This window comes from Xenopus tropicalis, chromosome 5, assembly GCF_000004195.4.
Source record: "Xenopus tropicalis strain Nigerian chromosome 5, UCB_Xtro_10.0, whole genome shotgun sequence".
NCBI lineage: Eukaryota > Metazoa > Chordata > Amphibia > Anura > Pipidae > Xenopus > Xenopus tropicalis.
This window is the reverse complement of record NC_030681.2, coordinates 122,146,365-122,168,415: the sequence shown is the minus strand read 5'-3', so window position 1 is coordinate 122,168,415 and position 22,051 is coordinate 122,146,365. Positions and strand designations below refer to the sequence as shown.

Below are 22,051 nucleotides of genomic sequence, written 5' to 3'. Positions count from 1 at the left end.
ATTCCTTGCTTCTAAGTTACAGACAGTGCTTGGTTAAGGCCGAGTGGCTGATCACATGATTAGGAATTTCTCAATTAGCAAATGAAGACCAGGGGGTTTAATTCTGCACCCATTTTTTTTTTTTTTTTTTTTTAACTTAAAAAAAAAAAAAAGGTTATTTACATAAAGCACAAATCTGCACAAACTAATTAAACTTCTTAATTGTCAGTATATCTAACCTGCAACATTTAAACTACAACTCACCTGTCTCAGTGTTTGTGAAAGCAGTAGTACCCAATACCTATATTTGAATATACTAATTGGTGGAATTTAATTTTAGGGCCTTAGCACTGCTAACTACCCATGCACAACTGTTCTTTTGTAAGAGAATTGGCTTGGTTTTCTTAAAGGGAGGGAATGGCTATTTATGCACTTTGACTTATGATAGCCATGACAGTACATTCCACAAAAATCTTAAGTGGTAGAGATGAAATTAATCCCAGGATAAAAGGTACCCATACAGAAGGTGGCCAAGTGAGCGGATCTTTTCCCCGATATCCCCACCTACCGGTGGGCAATATCAGGAAAATGTAGGCTAACTCGATAGTTTGGCCCTGGGGCAATGGCACAGTCGGTTCGGGGACCGCATCAACGAGCCGATGTGGTCCCTGATCCGACTAAATCTTTTAACCTGCCCGATATCGGTCAGGTACGCCCATCGTTTCTGCCCCTACACGGGCTGATAAGGGACCGATATCAGCAGCTACAATCAAGGCCCAGGCAATTAGATTTCAACAGTAAGAAAACCAAATCAAATGCATCTGATTGGCTCCCCTGGCAACATCACTCACTTTAGCCAAACAGAGGAAGGGATTCAGCTCTTAGCAGTAGCCATTTCTTATATTTTGCCACATCCCTCCACCAAGATTTTATTTTTAAATGAGCTGCATCCTCTTTAATTTGCCACAGTCAGGGAATACCACATATACAGCATATGTATTTTAGACTTCTTGGGTTCCATCTTATGGTTATTGTTGCAATTCCAGAGTGCCTGCCAGCAAAGATCATACCACATGCATAAGTCTAAAGGTATTAGCATTACCTAGCACCCCATATTCTTTTCTTGCCAAAGGCATTTAGAATGGTTTAGGCTATGGTGAATGGCCATGCCAGACCTCAGGACACAGCCATTTTTAGCTCTGATAAACATTACACACAGATGACAAAGAATACAAGCAGCAGATACTGAATCAGGATCAGTTTATTTCTGAAGTGCCATGTTAGTTCAGAGAAATGTAGTACAGTACATGTGCCTTGTTGGCTACAGAACTGAACAAGAAGCATTCCAAGGTGTGTTGGCAGTGCACTTGGTGCAGCTCCCAGAGTCTGGCATTTAGGAGCAGCTTATTCATGCTGACAGTTTGCAGATGTGGACAAAAGGACAACTGTGGGTACCCTGGAGAAGCAAACTGCCATTGCTTACACAACCTGTACAATCCAAGATGGATCACATGGAACAGCGCGGGAGCATTAGCTAATGCTTAAGCAAGGTGCACAATGCCAAATCATGTTGAGGTTAAAATTACCACTTAGGGGCTACTTTTCAAGTTTCAAACCAGATCTAAAACTATTAATCCCATATCACCTAGAGCCACTTCTACCCTCTAGCTACAGCTAAAAGGGAAAATGGCACATTAACTGGGTTTGTAACAGTTTACCCATTTTAACTTTCCCACTGACAGTGGGAAAAAAAAAATGGTCTTCATAAAGCTCCTAGCATTAAGTAAACAGTAGATAGAACGCTGTCCTAGACAATGAATAGCTCTTGAACATGTTCTTTATGCAAGAGAAGAAGTTCTATTGGAGATAGGAGTCAAGCTTCTTTTTGATGTTTTCATACGAGTCTTCGCCCATGTAATCCACCTGGCCTTGTTCCCATCTTTCCCGGCGTTCTTCTGAAGATGCAGATGGAGGAGAATGTGAATGTGAAATGGACATCTGTACCACTGCTTCTTTAACCTCCTCCTAAAAAGAAAAAAAAAAAAGCAAGTCGATGTGCTAGCTCCCACAATGGCTATATATTGGCTAACGTCTGAGGAAGATGAGGAAACCAATGAATAGCTCCCATGCAAAAGGTGCATGCAAAGCAGTACAGAAGACAAGAGTCACAAGGCCAGAAACCCCCTAAACAATAAGGATGAGAACTGCAATGAAACTGCGGTATTTAGCAATTAGGGAAGGTTTTAAGTTCTTCATACCTCTCTACAGAAGCGACAAGAGAAAGCCAGTGTATAGACCAAGCCCGATAGCTGTGGACAGTTTAAGACAGTTAAAAGTTGGAAGTGTGGAAATCTAGATAGCCTACATCAGAAGGAAAACTGCCGTGCAAGAATAGGAAGTTACAGCTCATGCACAATCACTTTCACAACAAGCTTACAAGAGCTACAGTCTCATTCATATAGAACCATGATGAACCTCACTGCTACTGGGAAAGCCAAGTAGAGAGGTGTCAGGGACAATTCATAGCAGTCACTCGATTAATAGACTCTGGGTGAGGAGCAAAGTCTCTAGCTGTGGCCTTTTAAATTCTCAATTAAAGGGGTGGTTCATCTTTAAAGTTAACTTTTAGAATGTTATAGAATGGCATACTAGTAACTTTGCAATTTAAGCCTTCCTTCTGACGTCTGTGATCCCCATATAAAAGCAGAAATAACTTGCCGTGAGGCTACAATGCTATTGTTACTTTATTAATCTTCTATGCAGACCCTCTGCTCTTCATATTGTAGTTATCTGGAGGTACATATTCGCCCCATCTGGGTTAGGCCCTGGAGGCTTTTTGGCTTGTCACAGATCAAACTTGTGCTCATTACTCCCTAGGTGTTGAAACCAAATGATCAGCAGCCTTTTATGAAAGCAACTGGTTGATAGGTATGGACCACCAGACCTGGTGCAAATCATAACTGATTAAGTCTCATTCCAGCCTACTGTACTGTTTGTACCTTTACCTACTAGAGAAATACAGCATGGCACCTTCACACAGCCAAGAAGTCACTCTAGGGCAGTTAAACACTAGAGATTTATGTCACAAAGCCAAATACCAATAGATCTGAGGGGGGGTGGGGGTGGTGCTGGGAAGAGAGATTTCAATAATTGTAGAAAGCAAAAGACGAAAGGTTGCACCATTCCCAAAAAACATCAAATGGGTAAATTGATTAGAAAGGTGCAGTTATCTGGAGTTCTACTAGGGTCATATTTGATGCAATCTTATTTTCTTCTGGTATGTAAAGATAAATAAGAATGCTTTTACTCTGTTTCCCCAAGTACAAACACTTGTAGGAATCATAATGCAGAGATTATAAAAGCAGGGCCCCCCACCTGAAGTTAGGGGTGACCCTCTCATGTCAGATATTCTTAAAACCAGTTATGAGGTAAGGAAGCAATACAGCTGTAATATGCCAAGAACTTGCATCCTGTGAAGCATAACTGGCACCTTCAGTGGTATAGCTATCACTGTTTCTCAGTGTGGGGGAGACAGCATTTCATCATGTTACATCAGAAATGCTACATTACACACTATCACTTGGAGTAACACTAGTCCTTGGTGTAATTACATGGGGAAGGGGGGTTTACTACTAATAACTGTATTATGGATTAAAGCCTCTATAGTGTGAGAAGTTATTTTTTCAACTGAACTCATGGAGCCAGGCAGTCAGGATAAGTTATATGACGCATACCACTTGTAGGGCAGTTGTTGCTTCTTTAACAGCTCCTTCTTGTGTAAGCAGAGAGACAATCTTAGTAGAGTAGATGTCCCACCAGAGGTTGAGGAATTCTGGGTGAATGAGAGATGGATCATGTACATCACTCCTCACGCTTTTTGTTTTACTGTCGTACGTATAGTTCCAAGGCTTCACCTTCCCCAGGAAATGCACCACCTTAGCATTGGCTCCAAATCTGCAAAGCAAAGTCAGAAGGCAAGTCAGTTTGTGCTGTACGGTGATCGGTGTTGTATGCAAGCGCTTCAGCCTTAGAAATGGTCTCACATTCCTGTTCTATAGAATAGAAGACGTATATTAAGGCTAAACCCCCTTCCACCTCATTTTTGACTCAAAGGCAGAGACGTGTCATGAGCTATTGCATCAGCTCCAGTGCAGGCACACAGGATTTTGGTGCCAAAATGCATACCGTGAATTTTGGCACAGAAATCCACTGTGTGCCTTGAGGCATAGGCCTAAAGGCCAAGGACAGTTGGGACCGTCTGCATTTCTCCACCTGCATTTTCTTAGCGAGTTGTCACTAAGCTTAGCCTTTATATAACCATCTATGGATATAGTTACTAGATTTTCTTTCCTTGTAACTTCTAACAGTGAATGCACAGAACCCATGTAATGTTACAGAAATAAACTGGATCCAAATCTCCTGCAAGTTGGAGGTGTGGAAGTCTCAAACAAAATAGATCAAGATGCAGAGCAGACGCTAGTCTGCAATAGAGTGGTTATCCATTTAGCGCTCTACTATTAAGTTACTACCCAGTGAATCACCTTTACAAGAACTAAATATAACCTTAATGGAAAGGGCTGCTAAAAGGACTACTTGTACAAGAGCCAAGCATGGCAGTGCTTATGTTAGCAACTGCATAAGCGCTAGTAACCTGATGTAGCTGGGAGCAGACAGGATTCCCATGACAGTAATTCAGGCATTTATAATGGCAGCTGCAAATCTATTTACTAGCTTCTGTCAGCTGACCTAAATAACAGCAATATTCAGCCACAGGCCTACACTGACAACTCACGCTTTGAATGCTGGAAGATAGGAGTACAAGGAGACACTGCTCAGGTTGTACACAAAGGGGAGATGCTTGTTTATATCTTTTGTGGCCCAAGTATCAAAAAATGTGTTTAGCAATCCTTGGTCCCCACCTGAAATAAGAAAGAGTACAGACAGATATTAAATTATAGTGTAAATTATATTAACACCACACAAAAAAAAAAAAAAAAAAAACACACAAGTGTTGGCTGCAGTAACTATAGAGCAAACATTGTCATGGCATGTCAACACAATCTTACACTAATGAAAGTGTACTCCTGTGGCCATCTAGTATTTAAGGAAATCTATTCCAATATTGTACCATGCATTTATAGGAAGAAAAACCTTGAAGTTCTACATTATGAACAAGCTGCCGAGTAGATATATGATGGGATGGGGGAGAAGATATATACATTCTCTCTCTAGTTCCAGGTGAGCTCAGTAAGCCAACAGTAATGATAAAAGCAGGATGATAGAATTGTGAACAAAAAATCATGTTAATAAGTGCCAATCAGTGCCATTTTAGGGAAGAAATGTTTGCTGTAATGATCATCTTTTACGGGTAAATATTTGGGGGGGGGGGAGAAAGGAGAGCTTGCCCATGCATTGATAAATATGCAGTGGTCAGACAGCCTATTCACATGTTCCTCTGGTGATCAGATAATTGCTCTGGAGGCCAGTTAGGCGATCTGAACAATTTGGCACACCATGTGGGGGTGGCCAACTGCAAAAAGCACTTTAAAAAAAAAAAAATATGCCTGGTTTTGGTCAAGTAAACAAATGCATCATACCTAACTTTCTAAGCTTCATTTATATGGTTAACATTTCACTTTTCTGGTCCTTCCAAGCAAGGAATCTTTGCCAGATTTACTAAACACTTCAGCTATTGTAAAAGCCTGTAATGAAATAAAAAGTAAATGCATACGGACCATCAAAGCTGCCTTTTTGTGTTGCCAACTGTAGAAGATCATTGTAGGTTTCAAAAGATGGTGTAAAAACAAACACTCCAGAGTTGAAGCAGTCAGGCCAGCCTGGGTCCGGTGCTGCAGACAGCTCTTCTCTTTCAAAAAGCTCATCAATGTTACACAAAACCTACAATGAAAATTAAATATTGGCCTCCTTATTTGAAGCAAGACCAACTGCACAGTTGCTAAAAGAATAATTTCACATGCAGTCATCAACTCTCTGCTCCTCTTAGAGCAACTGTGCCAAAATCCAATATAGCCCCAAGTGTGTTTAGCAACACAAAGCAGATAAACCCAGAATATGAATATAGCAATAATGGTAAGGGACCTTGCAGAAGACTGAAGTCCTGAAACTAGCCTGCAGTGGTCTTAGTGGGACCTCAAGCAGTTCAACATCCAAAGTCTATGAAATCATTATCTACCTTAGGGCTGTCCAACTGGAGGCCCATTGGTTGGATATGGCCCTCCAAGGGGTTCTTATGGGCCCCCAGACTGCTCAAAGGCTCCATAGATTTCTCTGTATGACATAATATAATCACGCCTTTGAACACAATGTATGAGAAATGATTGGCCCACGATATGTAATAAGTTGGACAGCAATGAACTACCTCATTACATACAAGTTCACTACATTTTATAAAACATACCCTGCTTGGTTTTTTTTTTTTTAGGTTAGGATTCTAAATAGTTTTATGGACAGTGTTTGCCTAACTGTCACTTTGCCATCAACAAATGGTTCAAGTAAGCTTCTCCACCAGAAGCCTGTCACAGTTTAGGACCAGTCACCTGTAATGACTGCTACAACTATCACATGTGCCATTAGCCCTTGGGATCGCTTATACAGTATACTAACCGTTTCCCCTCCCTTTGTACTATATTCCGTTTTATTTTTTTTAATTTTTTTTTGAAAAGTCCAATTCATTCTTGAGTTCGGCATGCACTAGCTTTCACATCTATTCCTACACAGCACAGGGTTGTTGACCACAGCACCTAGCCACAAGGCTTGTATTTACGAACACTAAAGCTGGCCATACACGCACGGGTAATATTGTACGAAACCTTGTTTTGTACGATATTCGGTGCGTGTATGGCAAGTCGACCGATATCGCAGGAGGCTGCTGATATCGGTCGACTTGCCGATCGCCTGGTTAAAAGATTTTGATCGGGCACCATAGAAGGCGCCTGAGCAAAATCTGCAGTCAGGGCTGAATCGGCAGAAGGAGGTAGAAATCCTATTGTTTCTACCTCCTTATCTGCCTGTTTCAGCCCTGAACGGTTAGTGGCCGATTGAACGATCTTTCGTGCGACAGGCGGTCGCACGAAAGATCCCAAACCGCCACGTGTGTGGCCACCTTAAGGCTTGCTCCAGTTAAATGCCACAGGAGCACAGAGCTAAAAGCAACCATTCCCTCTAATAGGATTTGCTTTGTTCCGTCTTACCATGGTGTCTGCGTCCATGAATACGCATTTGGAATATTCTGTAAGAGTCCAACAGTGTATTTTTGTCAGTGTGACTCCCAATTCAGGTCGTTTCATTAAAGCGAGGTGTGCAGAATCCCCACTGTCCAAGACATCCACCACTCGAACATCATCATAGACTTTGTCAAGTACTTTTCTAGAAATATAAAAAGACAAAATAAGTCAGGCTTACAACGTAACCTAATGTACTTAAAATCATGCCATTGGCAGCAACAGTCCAAGAACACTGAATAAACTAACTAGGACTGTGGAAAATCCAGAGACTACAGAATTAAAATTATGCTGAAAAAAAGCCATACACCCCCCACTGATTTCCCAGACACCCGTCACCCAGAGAGTTTGGGGACATGGCCAAGAGTGACATAAGTGGTGACGCACACTTAAATGTAACTACTGTACAGATACAAGCAGAGGTATACCCAAGTCTCTTTAGAAGATTTCACTACAGAGACATAATTGGCTGGAAACAAGACCATGTATATAATGAACACCGAAAGATATACAGAATATATAGTGTTTGAGATCATATCCCTTACCTCATGGCGTCTGAGACCTGAGGAGTTATAAGCACAACCAGCTTGTTTGTAGTGTTGTGTTGTCGCAGAGATGATCCCAACACCAGCGCTCCTTTTACATAGGTGTCATTTGTAGCCAGGGTCACAAAAGCTTGATCTTGTGGGGAGAAAATAAAGTTTATTGTAGATTATGTACACACAGAATTGATATAACCGGGTGCCTTGAAAGGAGTCGGTAGTTATAGAGTCATAGAAGGAAATGTGACGTGGCAGGAAGAACACTCAGTACAGGAAGGGATTCATTACCCAGAATGATTGATTTTTCCATATAGGACTATTTGACAAAATATTGAGTTTATTTTATGATAGTTTAAGACATCTGGTTTCTGGATCATGTTCCAGTTTATTGTAAGCCACTTTAGCAGTTAAATCCTAAACTTTATTTAGCATGAAGCTCCTCCCACTTTAGTATACCAAGTCTTTTTTCTTCTTTGGAAGCCGGTCATAGGTTATCCGAAAGCAGTTCTAATGTGTAGCGCCGGCTCCTTCTGAAAGCGCAGACTCGGGCACAATGCACCAAGATGGAGCCTACACACCAACATTACAGCTAAAATTAAAAAATCCATTTGATGGTTCAGGAACAACATTTTAAATAGTAGAGTGAATTATTTGCTATGTAAACAATGTCATTTAGAAATAAAAAGCCTACCATAAAAACCATGACAATACCCCTTTAAAAATGGCTAAGTGTAGTATAGGGGTGGAGCTTCATGCTAGATAAGGAAGTGATTGATTTCAACAGAATGGTTCCATCTCCAGCTTAGAAAGGATATAAGAGAGGTATGTCATTTTGTTGGCTGTTAAAATAAAGTAAATCCCTAAAGACTCTAAAGTTGAGCAAACTCGCTTGGTGCAAGAGTTCAGAGCTAATTTCAACATGAAGCCATAGTCCCACATGCATCAGTATTCATAATTTCAGGTCATAACCATTCCCAGTATAAGGCAAGGTCAGAGTGTTCAGTAAAACAGGAAAGGTGCCATTTCTGAGAGGTACAAGCAGAATACAAGTTATTGCCCAATGCCGACTTGCCACAATAGGTTCAGGTTTGTAAATATTAAAGGAATAAGGAGAATTGTAACTCGGGTTTACATAACCCACATCAAAATGGATTAAAATCCTGTAAGTGCAAGGCTCCAACGTGTGGACATTTGTTTTAAACTGCTCAGAAGACCCCTGGTATTTATATCATCTTCCTTACTTTCCCCTAGGGATGTCTGCTATGAATCCGTTCTAGGGAAAATATCAGACCTTCAGCTCAGCACAGATTTGCAGGCCCAGTCTTGCTGGGGGGCAGCCAGTAGTTCTGACAGGGAACTAGTTTCTCCCTCTGAGGGTAGAGGGGTGAGCAGTAACAAGGCCTCGGGGAATAACCATAAGGACACACCACGATCATTTGTAACAGGACATGGACTGGTAAAAAATAGGTTGTGATTAGGTTACTGGATACAAATAAAGGCCATTTAAACTTTACAGTATAGTCTATGCATGTCTGCCAGTTTGGATAGCAAGAGGTGGCAGTGAGCTGTCACATGCAATAAGCCAGGGCATTAGAGCAGGTGCACATTCTGGTTTCCCTAAAAGCAGCATGGAGAATGCACAGGATTAGGGTGGGAGCTTTATTGCAGCTGACAGGTACACCTACACACCCAGTCTGTTCTTACAAGGAAACCCAATGCTCAGAACTGTCAAAAGGTGATCATGCAAACTATCGCTTCAGGCATATAAAGCACCCAAACATTCTCCCCCCGCCCCCAAAGTACTAACATTCTGCCCCTAGGATGAGGGGCACCTATATTAGACCCTCTGTTGGTCCAGCCTGAAACGCAAGCCACCAGCTAAGCAGTTTAAGGGGTCAGAAGCACCAGGAAGTGAAGGCACCCCAGCATTTACATAGTTAGGTTTATCATGCTTTGTAAAATGTGGAGTGAAGCATTACTGGTGATGTTGCCCAGAGCAACCAATCAGCAATTACATGTCTGGCACAGGTATGCGATCAGTTATATGGAAAGCTCAGGACCGGAGGTTTGCCAGATAAGGTATGGAGATCCAAACTAAAGGAGGATCCCTTAAGTCTGTGAAAACACACACACTAATAAGCATCAGTTGTAGCTTTAGTTGGGATTAACTACAACCTACTGTTTTATTATGGAGAATGGAAATTCTCAAAATTGGTTAAAATGTAGGCTGTTGGAAGCTTTCTGGAGAACAGGTGCCCAATAATGGATCCCACATACCTCTACATGGAGTGGCTGTTTATTTACACAAAAGTATTCAACAACATATGGAAACCCAAGTGCCCCTTAAATGCCTAGTTATGCAACAAAATGCTAGATTCAGGTCTTGCCACAACATCTTTTGGCCATGATCCAAAACCCAAGCTTTGAAATAAATGGTCTTTCACAGCAATACATTTGCTCAGTGCTCCTCTTCTGCAGTTATAGGTTTCCCCCGTTATACATAATGAATTTTCTAACAGTGCCACCTGCTGGTCAGCTTTCCAACTGTACAGTCAGGTAGGATTGGTTCAGAACAGAAATTGAAGGTCTTTGTGTTCAGTTTATGATACATCTGAGCAATTTTACATTAACTGTTTAGGGCTTGCATTTTCTTTAAAGCTTCAATGATAAGATAACTTCCTTTGAATGGACTGTTGGTGGACACTTGTGTTAATACTACAATTTGTACTAATTACAAGCTTGCTCTCATAAGTTGCTGATTTGCACCATTTGCTGCATGCAATTTAAGATGTTTCAGTCAACAAGGCATCCAAATGCTCATTTCTATTCGTGCACAGTTCAACAAAAACCCATTAGGAGTTTGTTGCAGATTTGTTTTATACACATTTAAGGACTGAGGGCCAAAGGTGGCCACTCTCCCCACTTAGCCCACTAAAAAAAACTTTATTTGCACTATCCACAGCAGAGATGAATATCAGTTAACATTGCTTTCAGAAACCCATTAGCAGCACAGTTCTATATGAAGTGCAAACATCTGCTTGAAAAGTGGAACAGCCAGGCTTCCTTAGTCAAATCCAAGATGGCGATCCATAACCAGTGCTTTGGTACAATGAGCATTTCTGCATTTAACCCCTCTACACCGTCTCCCTGATCTAACACAAAAGGGATCTCCACCCAAAAAAGTTTTTAATCCCATTTGGTTCTGACTTGTGAAGCAATGTAGAAGTCCGCCCCATTCCTGCTTTGTTATACTGTTTCAGGAGTCAAGAGTTTCCATGATTAAGAAAACATTCACCACACCCATTTCCCCCAACATTTCTACAGAAGTGACATAAGCACAACACAGTCAGTTTTAAGACACACTGGTGCCACAATTTTACAGAAGGCTCCCACATTTGACAGCAAGTAATACATTACTAATACATGATCTTAAAGGGTTTTTCCAGCTCAGGTTACCAACAGAGCCATTATCGGAGCCTGAGAATGAAGGAGCTAATGACTGATGTACAGAATGAAGCCACTGCCCTCTCTCACTGCAGCCATCAGTACTGCAGAGCCTACACAACTCATTAAGCCGAGCGTGGCATAAATGGCATTAGAGCAGTTATGGGCAACTGGCAGCCCTCCAGTGGCTGAACAGCCCTTCTCAGGATACCAACAGGACAGCCAAAGGCAATATATAAAATAGCTAACAGACACTAAATAGTTAGCAACAGAGCCCAAGATCAGATTAAACTGTATGGCCCCTTGGATTTTCAAAAACACTTCTATCTGCAGAAACCCAGAGAGGCATTGCTATTTAGAGCCCAGGTCTGAACCAGACATTACCCATACAAATATACTGAACTTCTTTAAGTGTACTTGGTTTCAGAGTCCCTGCCAGCTACTCTGATAACAGTAGTGCTTTGCCCAGTAACCCAACCATATGGGAAGTTTAATTCATCTTGGAATAGTCATTTGAGCAGTTTTCTAACCCAGAGCTACAGAATTCTTGGGAGATTTGATTTTTTCTATCAATAGCTCTGAGCTGCCAATTATAACAAGTATTTTATGACTCGATGGCTTAAAGCCAAAACTGACATTTCTACAGACTGGTGAGATATTGGGGGTGTCCGTACAGCCTCTATCTGAATGAATGGGCTAGGTTAACTTGTGTTTTCACCTGGGTGCAGATAAAAAAAAAAAAAAAAGCCACCACAGGGGAACATGTGTAAGAGGGGAACATAAAAGCCCTAAACCATTCTGATGTATTTCCAGCTTCATAGGGTTTCTCCCAGGCTCAGGGTTTGGGCTGCCTGCCATCAGGTTCTCTTTGGGATTTCACAGAATTTTGCTGCATTCTTTCTACCCTCAAGCCTTTCAGAACAGGCTACATAGAAGCACCCAAACAGCATGATTAAGCCACAACCATAAGTCACAGCAAGCATGATGTGTTTTGTAGGGTTTCACCTACACCAAGGACTGAGTATAGTCTGGTGCCAAAAGCTCAATCCCAGTCTCCAGGTGCCATCTGACAAAACTGTAGGAGAGGTCATATCCAATTGACAGTGGCTGTCTTTGTGTCCCTCCAAACTTAGCCTTAAAGGTTTGTAACTCCTTCAGAGTTCCCACAGGTCATTTGGTGGCCTCCCTCACTAGCCTGAGCCTCCTTGTAGAAGTCACTAACTTTAGCTGGAGAGTCTATTCTTGGCAGACTTTCAGCTGCACCATATTCTTTCAATTTCTTATTGGGCAATTTAACTATTCCAGGGCATATTAAGTGAAATGTTCTTGTTTCCATCCCCTCACTTCAATCAACCTTTACACAGAGTTGGGCTTTGTCTTCATGGTGTAAATCAGTGTTGTCCAACTTATTACATGCAGTGGGCTGATTATTTTAATTTAATCTGGTCCTCTAACATGGTATGCAAAATAATGTCATACAGTGTAGTCTATGGAGCATTTGCACACACTGGGGGCTATAAAAACCCTTTGAGGGGCCACATCTAGCCCATAGGCCTCAAGTTAGACAGTCCTGGTATAGGTTATGCCAAATTACTGACTTACCAGAAGTTGGACCTTACAGCTACACATTTATAATGCAATAACTTGAAACCTCTTGCCTACATACATGTGACCTACATTTAATTATGGAACTTTGAAAGGGGATTGGCTGCATCAGTGATTTAGGAGTCATTAAATGAGTTGTGGTACGTAAGCAATTATTTTAGATTTTCTTCTTGTATTTGGGGTAAATCCCCAATCAGTTTTTGCTCAGATGTATTGGTCAATAAGTTTTCACTGCGATTCCATGCTTGAAACTATGAAACTCTATGCACTCTACAAAGCTGCTGGTCTTTTATAAAATTGAAAGTTGCAATGCTACATGCACCCAGGTAGGAAAGAAAAAATAAAATAAAAATAATCTAAATGTAAAGCTCTTTCTAAAAAGACTGGTGGGTTTGTACCACCAAGAAAATTTCTGAGTGGGAGGAACATCCTGAAGCCTCTGGTACTCTGGTATAGACACCGCTATATTCAGAATGACAGACTGGGTATTATTGGCCATGTACTAACATGCAACAAGACCCCCAAACATTGATTGGAGCCAGCCACCTCCAAACCATGAAACAGCTGAATTATTCCTCCTTCCCCCAACCTCTACATTCAGTATTTAAATGGGGTTACCCTAATAATTCCAGATTATATTTGATTGTTTTAGTGAAGCAAAATAAACTTCACTTACAAAAGAAGAGGAAATGATATAAAATACAGTGTAACAGACAAGTAAAGCATCTCATGTATGCAACAGAAAGGAGTAGGTGATGCAGTGAGTAGAGAGTGTAATGTAAGGGAACTCAATGTAAGGAGGTTAGTGACATGGAAATGCTGAAATGAAAGTGAAAGTAATTGCTTTAAAGAATTAACATTATTTTTAAATGAGTTTATAACAAGCATGAATGACTAACATTTAGGGGCTGATTTACTTACCCACGAACGGGTCGAATGGAGTCCGATTGCGTTTTTTTCGTAATGATCGGTACTTTGCGACTTTTTCGTATGTTTTGCGATTTTTTCGGATTCTTTACGAATTTTTCGGATCCAATACGATTTTTGCGTAAAAACGCGAGTTTTCCTATCCATTACGAAAGTTGCGTAAAAAGTTGCGCATTTTGCGTAGCGTTAAGTTTTAAACTCGCGTTTTTACGCAAAAATCGTATTGGTAACGAAAAATTCGTACAGAATCCGAAAAAAATCGCAAAACATACGAAAAAGTCGCAAAATGTTCGTTTTCAAGTCGGAACTTTTCCAATTCGGGTCGGATTCGTGGGTTAGTAAATCAGCCCCTTAGGTTCCATATTTTTTTTTTTTAAATACAATTTAATGCTACTTCCAGAACTATTTTCATTTGCAATTTTATAAGTGCCATCTAAACACTTTGAATGCATTGTATAGTTTAAGTGCATTTGATGACTAATTTTACATGCATTACTCCAGCACAGTAAGATATTACAATCCTAAAACAGCAGTTTGAGACTCAGAAGTTCATTATGACACCTACCATGTAAATGTAGACATTGCCTCCACTTTCCATTTATAACCTACAATATTATTGTGCCTTACACCTACACCCCACCACCCAAAAGGACAAATAAAGCCACAATAACAGCATTACACTAAAACTGTTCATAGAAGGGAGAGAGAAATGAGCATAATCTATTTTCCTTAATTATTGCACACTTTACAGAGATTATACATTCATATAATTTTCTGTCTCGTTGGAGCTTACAGCCTATGGTCACCGACACAGGCTGATCAGTGTTTTGAGTGTGGAAAGAGTAAGACCAGAAAACCAACACAAATAAGGGAACAAATTCAGATGTGCACTGGCTGAATCATACCTAACACCAGCTCTGAAAATAGCAAAACTAACTGACCAATGAATCACCATGACATTCCACAAGAAAGGTTTTAAAGATATGCCTGACGAGACGTTGCTGCAGTCTTCTGCAGCTGCTCTAAGCACAATACTATGGACACAACTAACTTAGGCTTGTGCCACACAGCAGATCCTACTCGCAGGCATAGAATCTGTCTTTGCTTAAATCCGTGCTCTTCTGTGTCTGCCTGTGTGCAGGCACATGGAGCAGATTTTGGGCTTAATTACACGAGTCGCCATTTCTGGGTCAATCTGCTATGTGTGCCTGCACCTTGGCCAACACAATGGCTCAGAGTGTAGACACAGATGAGTGCCAATTTAAGCATTTATCTGCAGGCCTACAATCAGTCATGTGTGGCATAAGCCTTAAACATGCTGCTGGCTTCAGTACAGTATGGCGAGTAACATGGCTATTGTAAAGGTAATCAATTTATCCCTAAAGACCATTCTGTTGACATGCTGGACCTGCCTTTCCCCAATGTGATGGAAATTCATTGTTACAAACTCTGTTAATGCCAAGGTCATATGCACCAAACCATGGCATTTATAGCATATGCCTGCTTAACTAAACACAAGCCTGATTTGTGTCCTTTATTTTGATGAAACAAACAGCAACTGTAGGGCATGAGAAATGGATACAAGAATAAAAAAAAAAAAAAGTTGCCAAGTGGGACATAATTGCAAAGTACCAGTGGCAAAAATTTAATTACAACTTGCCAACAAAAAAAAAACAACATTTTAATGAAGATTAGACTGCAAAATACATTTGTTCTCATCGGTGAACAATTTTTTGCCCTCCCCCCCCCATTATCAATTTGTATCCCCCTAAAGTTTCTTACATGAAGCTGGGGCCACCTGCACTGTTTAATACCTCCCTGCAAGTGTTTAGAGACAAAGCTACCGAGGTTTAGCACAGTCAAGCCTATAAAGACAGCTGTAGCTGCTAACCTACGTAAGTCATTTCATAAAAAAAGGATGGCATTACAGCTTGGCAGGTTTAATCTCCTGCCCTGGCCCAATGAACTCTCAAGCTGTATATAGTTACTCCGTGCGTAAAGTCCTACCGACATATTTCACAAGTGATTACAAACATCTAAAAAGTTAGGCAAGTTCTAGAAAATGTGTTGGCTCTGCTGTAATTTTAAGCAATAGAAAGCCAATCCTTGCGTATAAAACTTGTCTAACATTCAGCAAGTAGGGGGGAAAATTATTTTTTTGATCACACACTACATTTTTTCAATATAACTTTTCACTTCCTTAAGCACAAGGCATGTCTTGAGTTTTGACAGGTTAAACAGAACTAAGTTTTAATGATTCAAGGCGACATCTACAACACTACAGTAAAGTTTACCCATGCATGCCCAAATTTGCTTGGGTAGTCTGACAAGTGTTCACCATCTGACATACTATGCCAGAAAAGGGGGCAGGGTCAACAAATCATCTGGCAAGTGCATATTACATCTACAGGTGAGAAATGAAAGAAGCCATAGGGGAAGGACACACAAAGCGTATATCCGCTTCTCAGCCCTGAGTTTTTCGGCCAGGCTGAGAGAAGCAGATCCGCTTGCTTACGCTCCGCTTCCACTACAATGGAAAAGGTAATTAAATTTTAAAAAATGTAATTTGATTAAAACGAAGTCTAAGAGATTGCCTTTCCTTAATTCAGACCCCACTGGATAACTGGTTTCTGGATAACAGATCCCATAGCAGGAAGTAGGAGCGCCAGCCCCCAGGCTAAAGCAAGTCATTATATGTTGGGGCCCCTCAAAGCCAGAACTGAGAAGGTATTAAATCAGCTTCTGTATTATGAACTATACTTTCTATAGGTCTGACAGGCAGGAAGCAATCGGTGGGTTTACTATACAGAGTTTTAATATAGTATATTAATCAGAGCTGGCAAGAAATATTTATAAAAATTTACAAAAAACTAAACTAGTTTTACAGTTCATTGATGCACAATGGTTTACTGTGGAAGGCTATTTTGAGGTGACAAAATGCCCTGGGAGCCATTGCCCTAAGGGGCCAATTGTTAAAGCATTATATATTTCAGAGATTATGAAAGTATTTGTGGTGTTGATAAAACGAAAACCCATCATATTCTGAAATGCATATCTGTTATGCAAGGAGAAAACACAGATGAGTTCTGTATAAGAGGACAGTGTCGATTTAGTTATTTAGCCAAACAAAAATCATTGCCTCCCACTGACTTGAGTGGGAAAAGCCTGGCAGCATGCTAGTGCTATAGTTAAAGCCCCAAAAATGCTCTTTATTCAAAGCAGCAGGGGGTGATTTGCAGTGGGCACCCCATGGGCCCACAGCTTTAAAGGACTCCCTGACCCCCCCCATCCCGCTGAATACAGTTGCTCAACCTACACTCTGGGCCAGGCTCTATACTTTGAACACCAAACTGCCACAGACTTTAGCAGAGATAGCAGTGGGAAGCACTTTTCAGCAAGCAGGAGCACTGGTCCAGGGGCTAAAGCAAGCCATCATATCCATGTGGGTTCACAGGCATCACCCCAGTGAATATAAGTTAACTTGTCCCTAAAGCATTCACCCAAAAATCTTTTGGGGGGCAGGGGGATTACAGTTTGTAGTTCTGCCAATAAATGACACAAGTTTTAGTACAATGTACCATTAAGCAAAAGCAGTGAGACAGGTTTTTAAGCAGGCTACCACATGAAGTTTCAGCACTAAGGCAGGATTTCTCATGTTGTTTGCAGCCATAAATATTGGTGCCGATTCATTCAGCAAGAGAAGTGTTTTGTCCTCCTGCGTGTGATTGCTTAGGTCTGAAGTCTTCGAAAGAACAGCATGGCACGATAGGAAGCCTTACTAAGTTACGCGAACTGGCACCGGGCAACATCCTAGATTCAACAGAATAAAAATAGACTGCGGCAGCCAACATCAATATTAAAAAAAAAAAAAAAAAAAAGGACCTGCTAAGAAACGGAATATGCAACTAGCGGAAGCAGCTTTTCCTCATGCCCATTCCACCGTTTCCTAATGCAGTTATTCACCTAAATATGTGGGTTAACTCCCCCCCACCTCAAAAAAAAAAAAAAGTTACGGAACCAACCAAACCTGCGGTCTGTACAACACATACTTCATACTGGTGTCTTGCATGTTTCCAAAGAGTAAAACTGGATCTGCACTGGTCACGGCATGAAATTTAAGACACTGTATATCTGTAGAATGCATGCTAGGGCTATAAGCAAGTTTTAAATACTCTGCTAACCTTCTGAAACTGCAGCCTAGACTATTCACTTATCTGTTCCACTTAGTGCTATACCAACCTATAGTACAGCTACAAATAGAGGCCCATCAGGAGCTAAAAAGCCTGGAAACACAATATGCAGCATTAGCACCTGACCACAAACAATCCCACAATACTTAATCCCTGCCAAGTTAAAATAATTCAATAAGTAGGTAGAATCATTTATGGCCCACATAAAAAGCTTACATTGTAAGCCTAGGATTGTTTAGAAGTAGTGCTGGGCGGTATGACCAAAAATTTATATCACGGTATTTTTCAAAATTATATCGGTATCACGGTATTTGACGGTATTTTTTTTTCCCCATGCATGATTAGGTGACCACCCCAAACACCCGCCACCCACACCCCCCCCACCACCCCAAACACCCCCCCATCCGCACGCAGCCCCCCCCACCCCCCCATCCGCACGCACGTCCCCACCCCACCCCAAACCCCCCCCCATCCGCACGCACGTCCCCACCCCACCCCAAACCCCCCCATCCGCACGCACCCCCCCCACCCCAAACACCCCCCCATCCGCACACACCCCCCCACCCCACACACCCCCCCATCCGCACACCCCCCCCAACCCACCCCACACACCCCCCCATCCGCACACCCCCCCCAACCCACCCCAAACACCCCCCATCCGCACACACACCCCCCACCCCAAACACCCCCCCATCCGCACACCCCCCCAAACACCCCCCCATCCGCACCCCCCCCCACACCCACCCCAAACAGCCCCCCATCCCCTTCACATAAATATAACCCCCCACCCCACCCCATCACAACCCCCCCAAACACAACCCCATCCCCTTCACATAAGTATAACCCCCCCATCCCCTTCACATAAATAACACCCCCCCATCCCCTTCACATAAAATATAATTACTTGCCAGGCACCCCCACCCCCGACAGCTCACATTGGTATCCGACTCTGAATGCGATGGCGCTTTTGTAGAGTGTGCGTGCTGCCGTCACGTGCGTGCTGCCGTCACGTGCGCGCTGCCGTCACGTGCGCGCTGCCGTCACGTGCGCGCTGCCGTCACGTGCGCGCTGCCGTCACGTGCGCGCTCGGAAGTATTCAAGCACACCGGTATGGGGGTATGTAGAAAATACATATCGGTTTCAAAAAAAACACCGGTGATCGGTTTTTACCGGTATACCGCCCAGCACTATTTAGAAGGACGGACTGCCTCAAGTATTAGAAAAAACAATGGTAGACCTCATGTGCCTACTGAAGTTGGTCATGTAAACATCAATGAGGTTTTTTTGGGGGGGAAATCCTAGGATACAACTACATGGATGCAGAGGTCATGGATGCAGAGGTCAGCATCCATTCAGTAAGACCACCACTGGAGTATATTCAACAAAGTATGTCCTCCCTGTGCAGCTTGACAAAATGCCACCCCCCCCCCCCCCCGCAGTCACATCAGATAAAAATACTGTGAACATTAAGTGTAACCTGTTCTGTAGTTTGTTTTTTTTTGTTTGTTTTTTTACATTATCAGGGCAAATGACTTCTCTGCCCCAAAGAAACAGCAGATCTTCATTCCATTTTTCCTGACCATCTTACTGCAGTGAGCCAAAACAGTTCCAAATAAAGATTTAGAATGGGAGGGGGTTGTTTATACAGAGTTCATTATGTCTCTTCAGAGTTCGTTACTTCTATTCGGCCTTAGAAAAACATAAGGGATGTTTTTAGTTCAATAGGCAGCATATATTTTCAGCATAAATTTAATTTATTTTGCCTATGCTAAAAAAAAAAAATTAAATAAAAAGTGTAGAGGTGTTTACTGCACTTTAACTGAAAAATAATGTTCCCAAAGATCTTTCTAATAAAAATAAATGGTATCATAATGAATACAGGTGGAAAAGTAGCGTAATGATTGCGCCAGGCGCCTTTCCGCAAACTGCTCGATAGGGTGTAATTAGGGGCCGTGTATGTGAGGGAAGGGGTAGGTAATAAAGTGCGGCACTCCGACCTCTAACTGCCCCACAGGGAGCTCCGCACTCAGCAGCACAGGGCAACTCACAGCCCACAGCGGAACCAACCCGCGGAGACGGTACTTGTTACTCGGACCGAACCACTTTCTGCCGGACAGGGGGGGGGGGGAGGATAGTGCCTCATTAAAGGCGTCACTATTAATGGGAAGGCTGACTAGATAACGGACTTCGTTCCACCCCTAGTACTAGTAGTGGCAAAACGTTTGTAATGAGCTCACAGGAGGTAACAGATATGTATAAATGGTCCATTAAAACTCTGACAGGTTCATTTCGCGGCTCTTCGTCTTTTTGGGGACTCGAACACCCGAAAAGCATCTGAGCACCTGCTGGCGAGGAATGCTGGGAGCTGTAGTACAAGAGCGGGAGAAGTTGTACCCTTACTATCCTCTAGAAGTGTCATGAGCAGGAATATACGCTAAGCTGCCTCATTCACTTTCTGCCAGATAAGTAAGTAGCCGTCGAGTGCAGCCTGTGCCACCTTGCTGTCAGTGCCACCCCAGTACTGCCGGACCCACACGCTGTGTCCTGAAACAGAGTTCCCCACGGCAGGAGGCAAAGCAGCCGACATGGTCCCACTGCAGTGTTATCGCTGTGGCCCTTACGCCAGTGAGCAGCTACTCAAAAGCCCGGCTTTGGCTCCTTACCTGCAGCCATGTCGGAGCTGCTGCGGGCTCTCTGCAGCGATGGAGTGTGCTGTTCCGGACTGGCTCTTGCCTCCTCCCCTGACCCAGCTGTGCAGATGCGGCCGGTCATGAAACGCTCAAGGACCTGCCTCTTTATACGCGACAGTCACATGACTAGGCCCCGCCTCCAATCTCCGGAACATAGGGGCTGTGTGGCGCTCGAACAAGCGCTTTCAGTCCTTTTCCATCAATGGGGTGATTGTGAGAGGGCGGCGGGCTTGGGTTACTGTGCCTGAGTATACAAATGGCTAGTATTCTGCATTCGCCGTAATAAAGGCTCAACCTGCGCCTCTCAAGCTGCTTGTTTCAGGGCCGGGTTTAGGGTGGGATGCCCTGGGCTCTCTGGCTCATAGCGGCGCTTTTGGGTAGAAACTAAAAAGCCAGGTGATATAGCGCAAGGTGTGATTGTGTGTGATATAGATATCGCTCCGTCCAACCTTGTCTCTGCAACTTTAGTTATAATTGTAGGACGGTGAGAGGGATGCAGGCGGAACAATCCCCAAATTATATTACTCTGTATGAAAAGTTGCTCAGAAGAGGAACATATTGTAGGGGCCGATAGGGTTAATAGCCCCTATCGCTTTAAATCCCTACACATCCTTATTCAGTAATTGCTGGGTATACACCCATTTATTTAATTTTTATATTTCTGTTATTGGCCTATGGGCTTATGACATACCTCTCAACATTTGAAAAATGAAAAGAGGGACAAAAAGATTGGCGTGCGCGCAGCGAGGGAAATTTTTTTGACCACACCCACTTTTGTGGCCACACCCCAATTACCACACCCCATTTAAAAACAAAAATACTCCTTTTATATAGATGAAATGGCGGGATCAGACGCAAATGTGCTATACCCTCATACTGTACTACCTAAGGAAAACAATATAGCAGCTCCTACATATAAAATACAAATAGAGAGAGAAGGCAGTCAGTTATAAGTTATAACTATGTACCAGTTTTGCCCCCCCCCATACACAGTAGCCCCTCATACACACTAGCCCCCCATACACACTAGCCCCCCATACACAGTAGCCCCATATACAGTAGCCCCCCTATACACAGTACCCCCATACACAGTAGTCCCCCATAAACAGTGCCCTCTATACACAGTAGCCCCCCATACACACTAGCCCCCCATACACAGGTGCCCCCCCATACACAGTAGCCCCATATACAGTAGTCCCCCATAAACAGTGCCCCCTATACACAGTAATAATATACAGTGGTAATATCTAATAATACTGAACTTATCTCTAACATTTGTGTGGGTGAGCATTTGGGGAACAGTGAGCACAACATGGTCTCCTTTGAGATAATGCTACAGAGACAGCTCTATAAGGGAGTAACTAAAACGCTCAATTTTAGACGTGCAGACTTTGGCAGTTTAAGGGCATCTCTGCAATGTGTCAACTGGGAAA

General features: G+C 42.5%; 1 protein-coding gene across 2 annotated transcripts; it reads right to left on the bottom strand.

The window, feature by feature from the left end:
- Positions 1 to 1,222: 1,222 nt before the first annotated feature.
- Positions 1,223 to 20,716, bottom strand: gyg1 (glycogenin 1). 2 transcript variants are annotated; one of them, XM_031901607.1, is made up of 8 exons: positions 20,592 to 20,716; positions 7,766 to 7,901; positions 7,191 to 7,365; positions 5,715 to 5,877; positions 4,772 to 4,898; positions 3,714 to 3,933; positions 2,238 to 2,288; positions 1,223 to 2,004 (listed from the first exon to the last, which is right to left on the bottom strand). In XM_031901607.1, the coding sequence occupies exons 1-8, from the start codon at positions 20,698 to 20,700 to the stop codon at positions 1,837 to 1,839; spliced, it is 1,149 nt and encodes a 382-aa protein (XP_031757467.1). In that variant the 5' UTR covers positions 20,701 to 20,716; the 3' UTR covers positions 1,223 to 1,836. The 2 variants fall into 2 exon arrangements, with proteins under 2 accessions (XP_031757467.1, NP_989270.1); NM_203939.1 differs by lacking the exon at positions 2,238 to 2,288 and having other exon boundaries at positions 20,592 to 20,681.
- Positions 20,717 to 22,051: the final 1,335 nt, after the last annotated feature.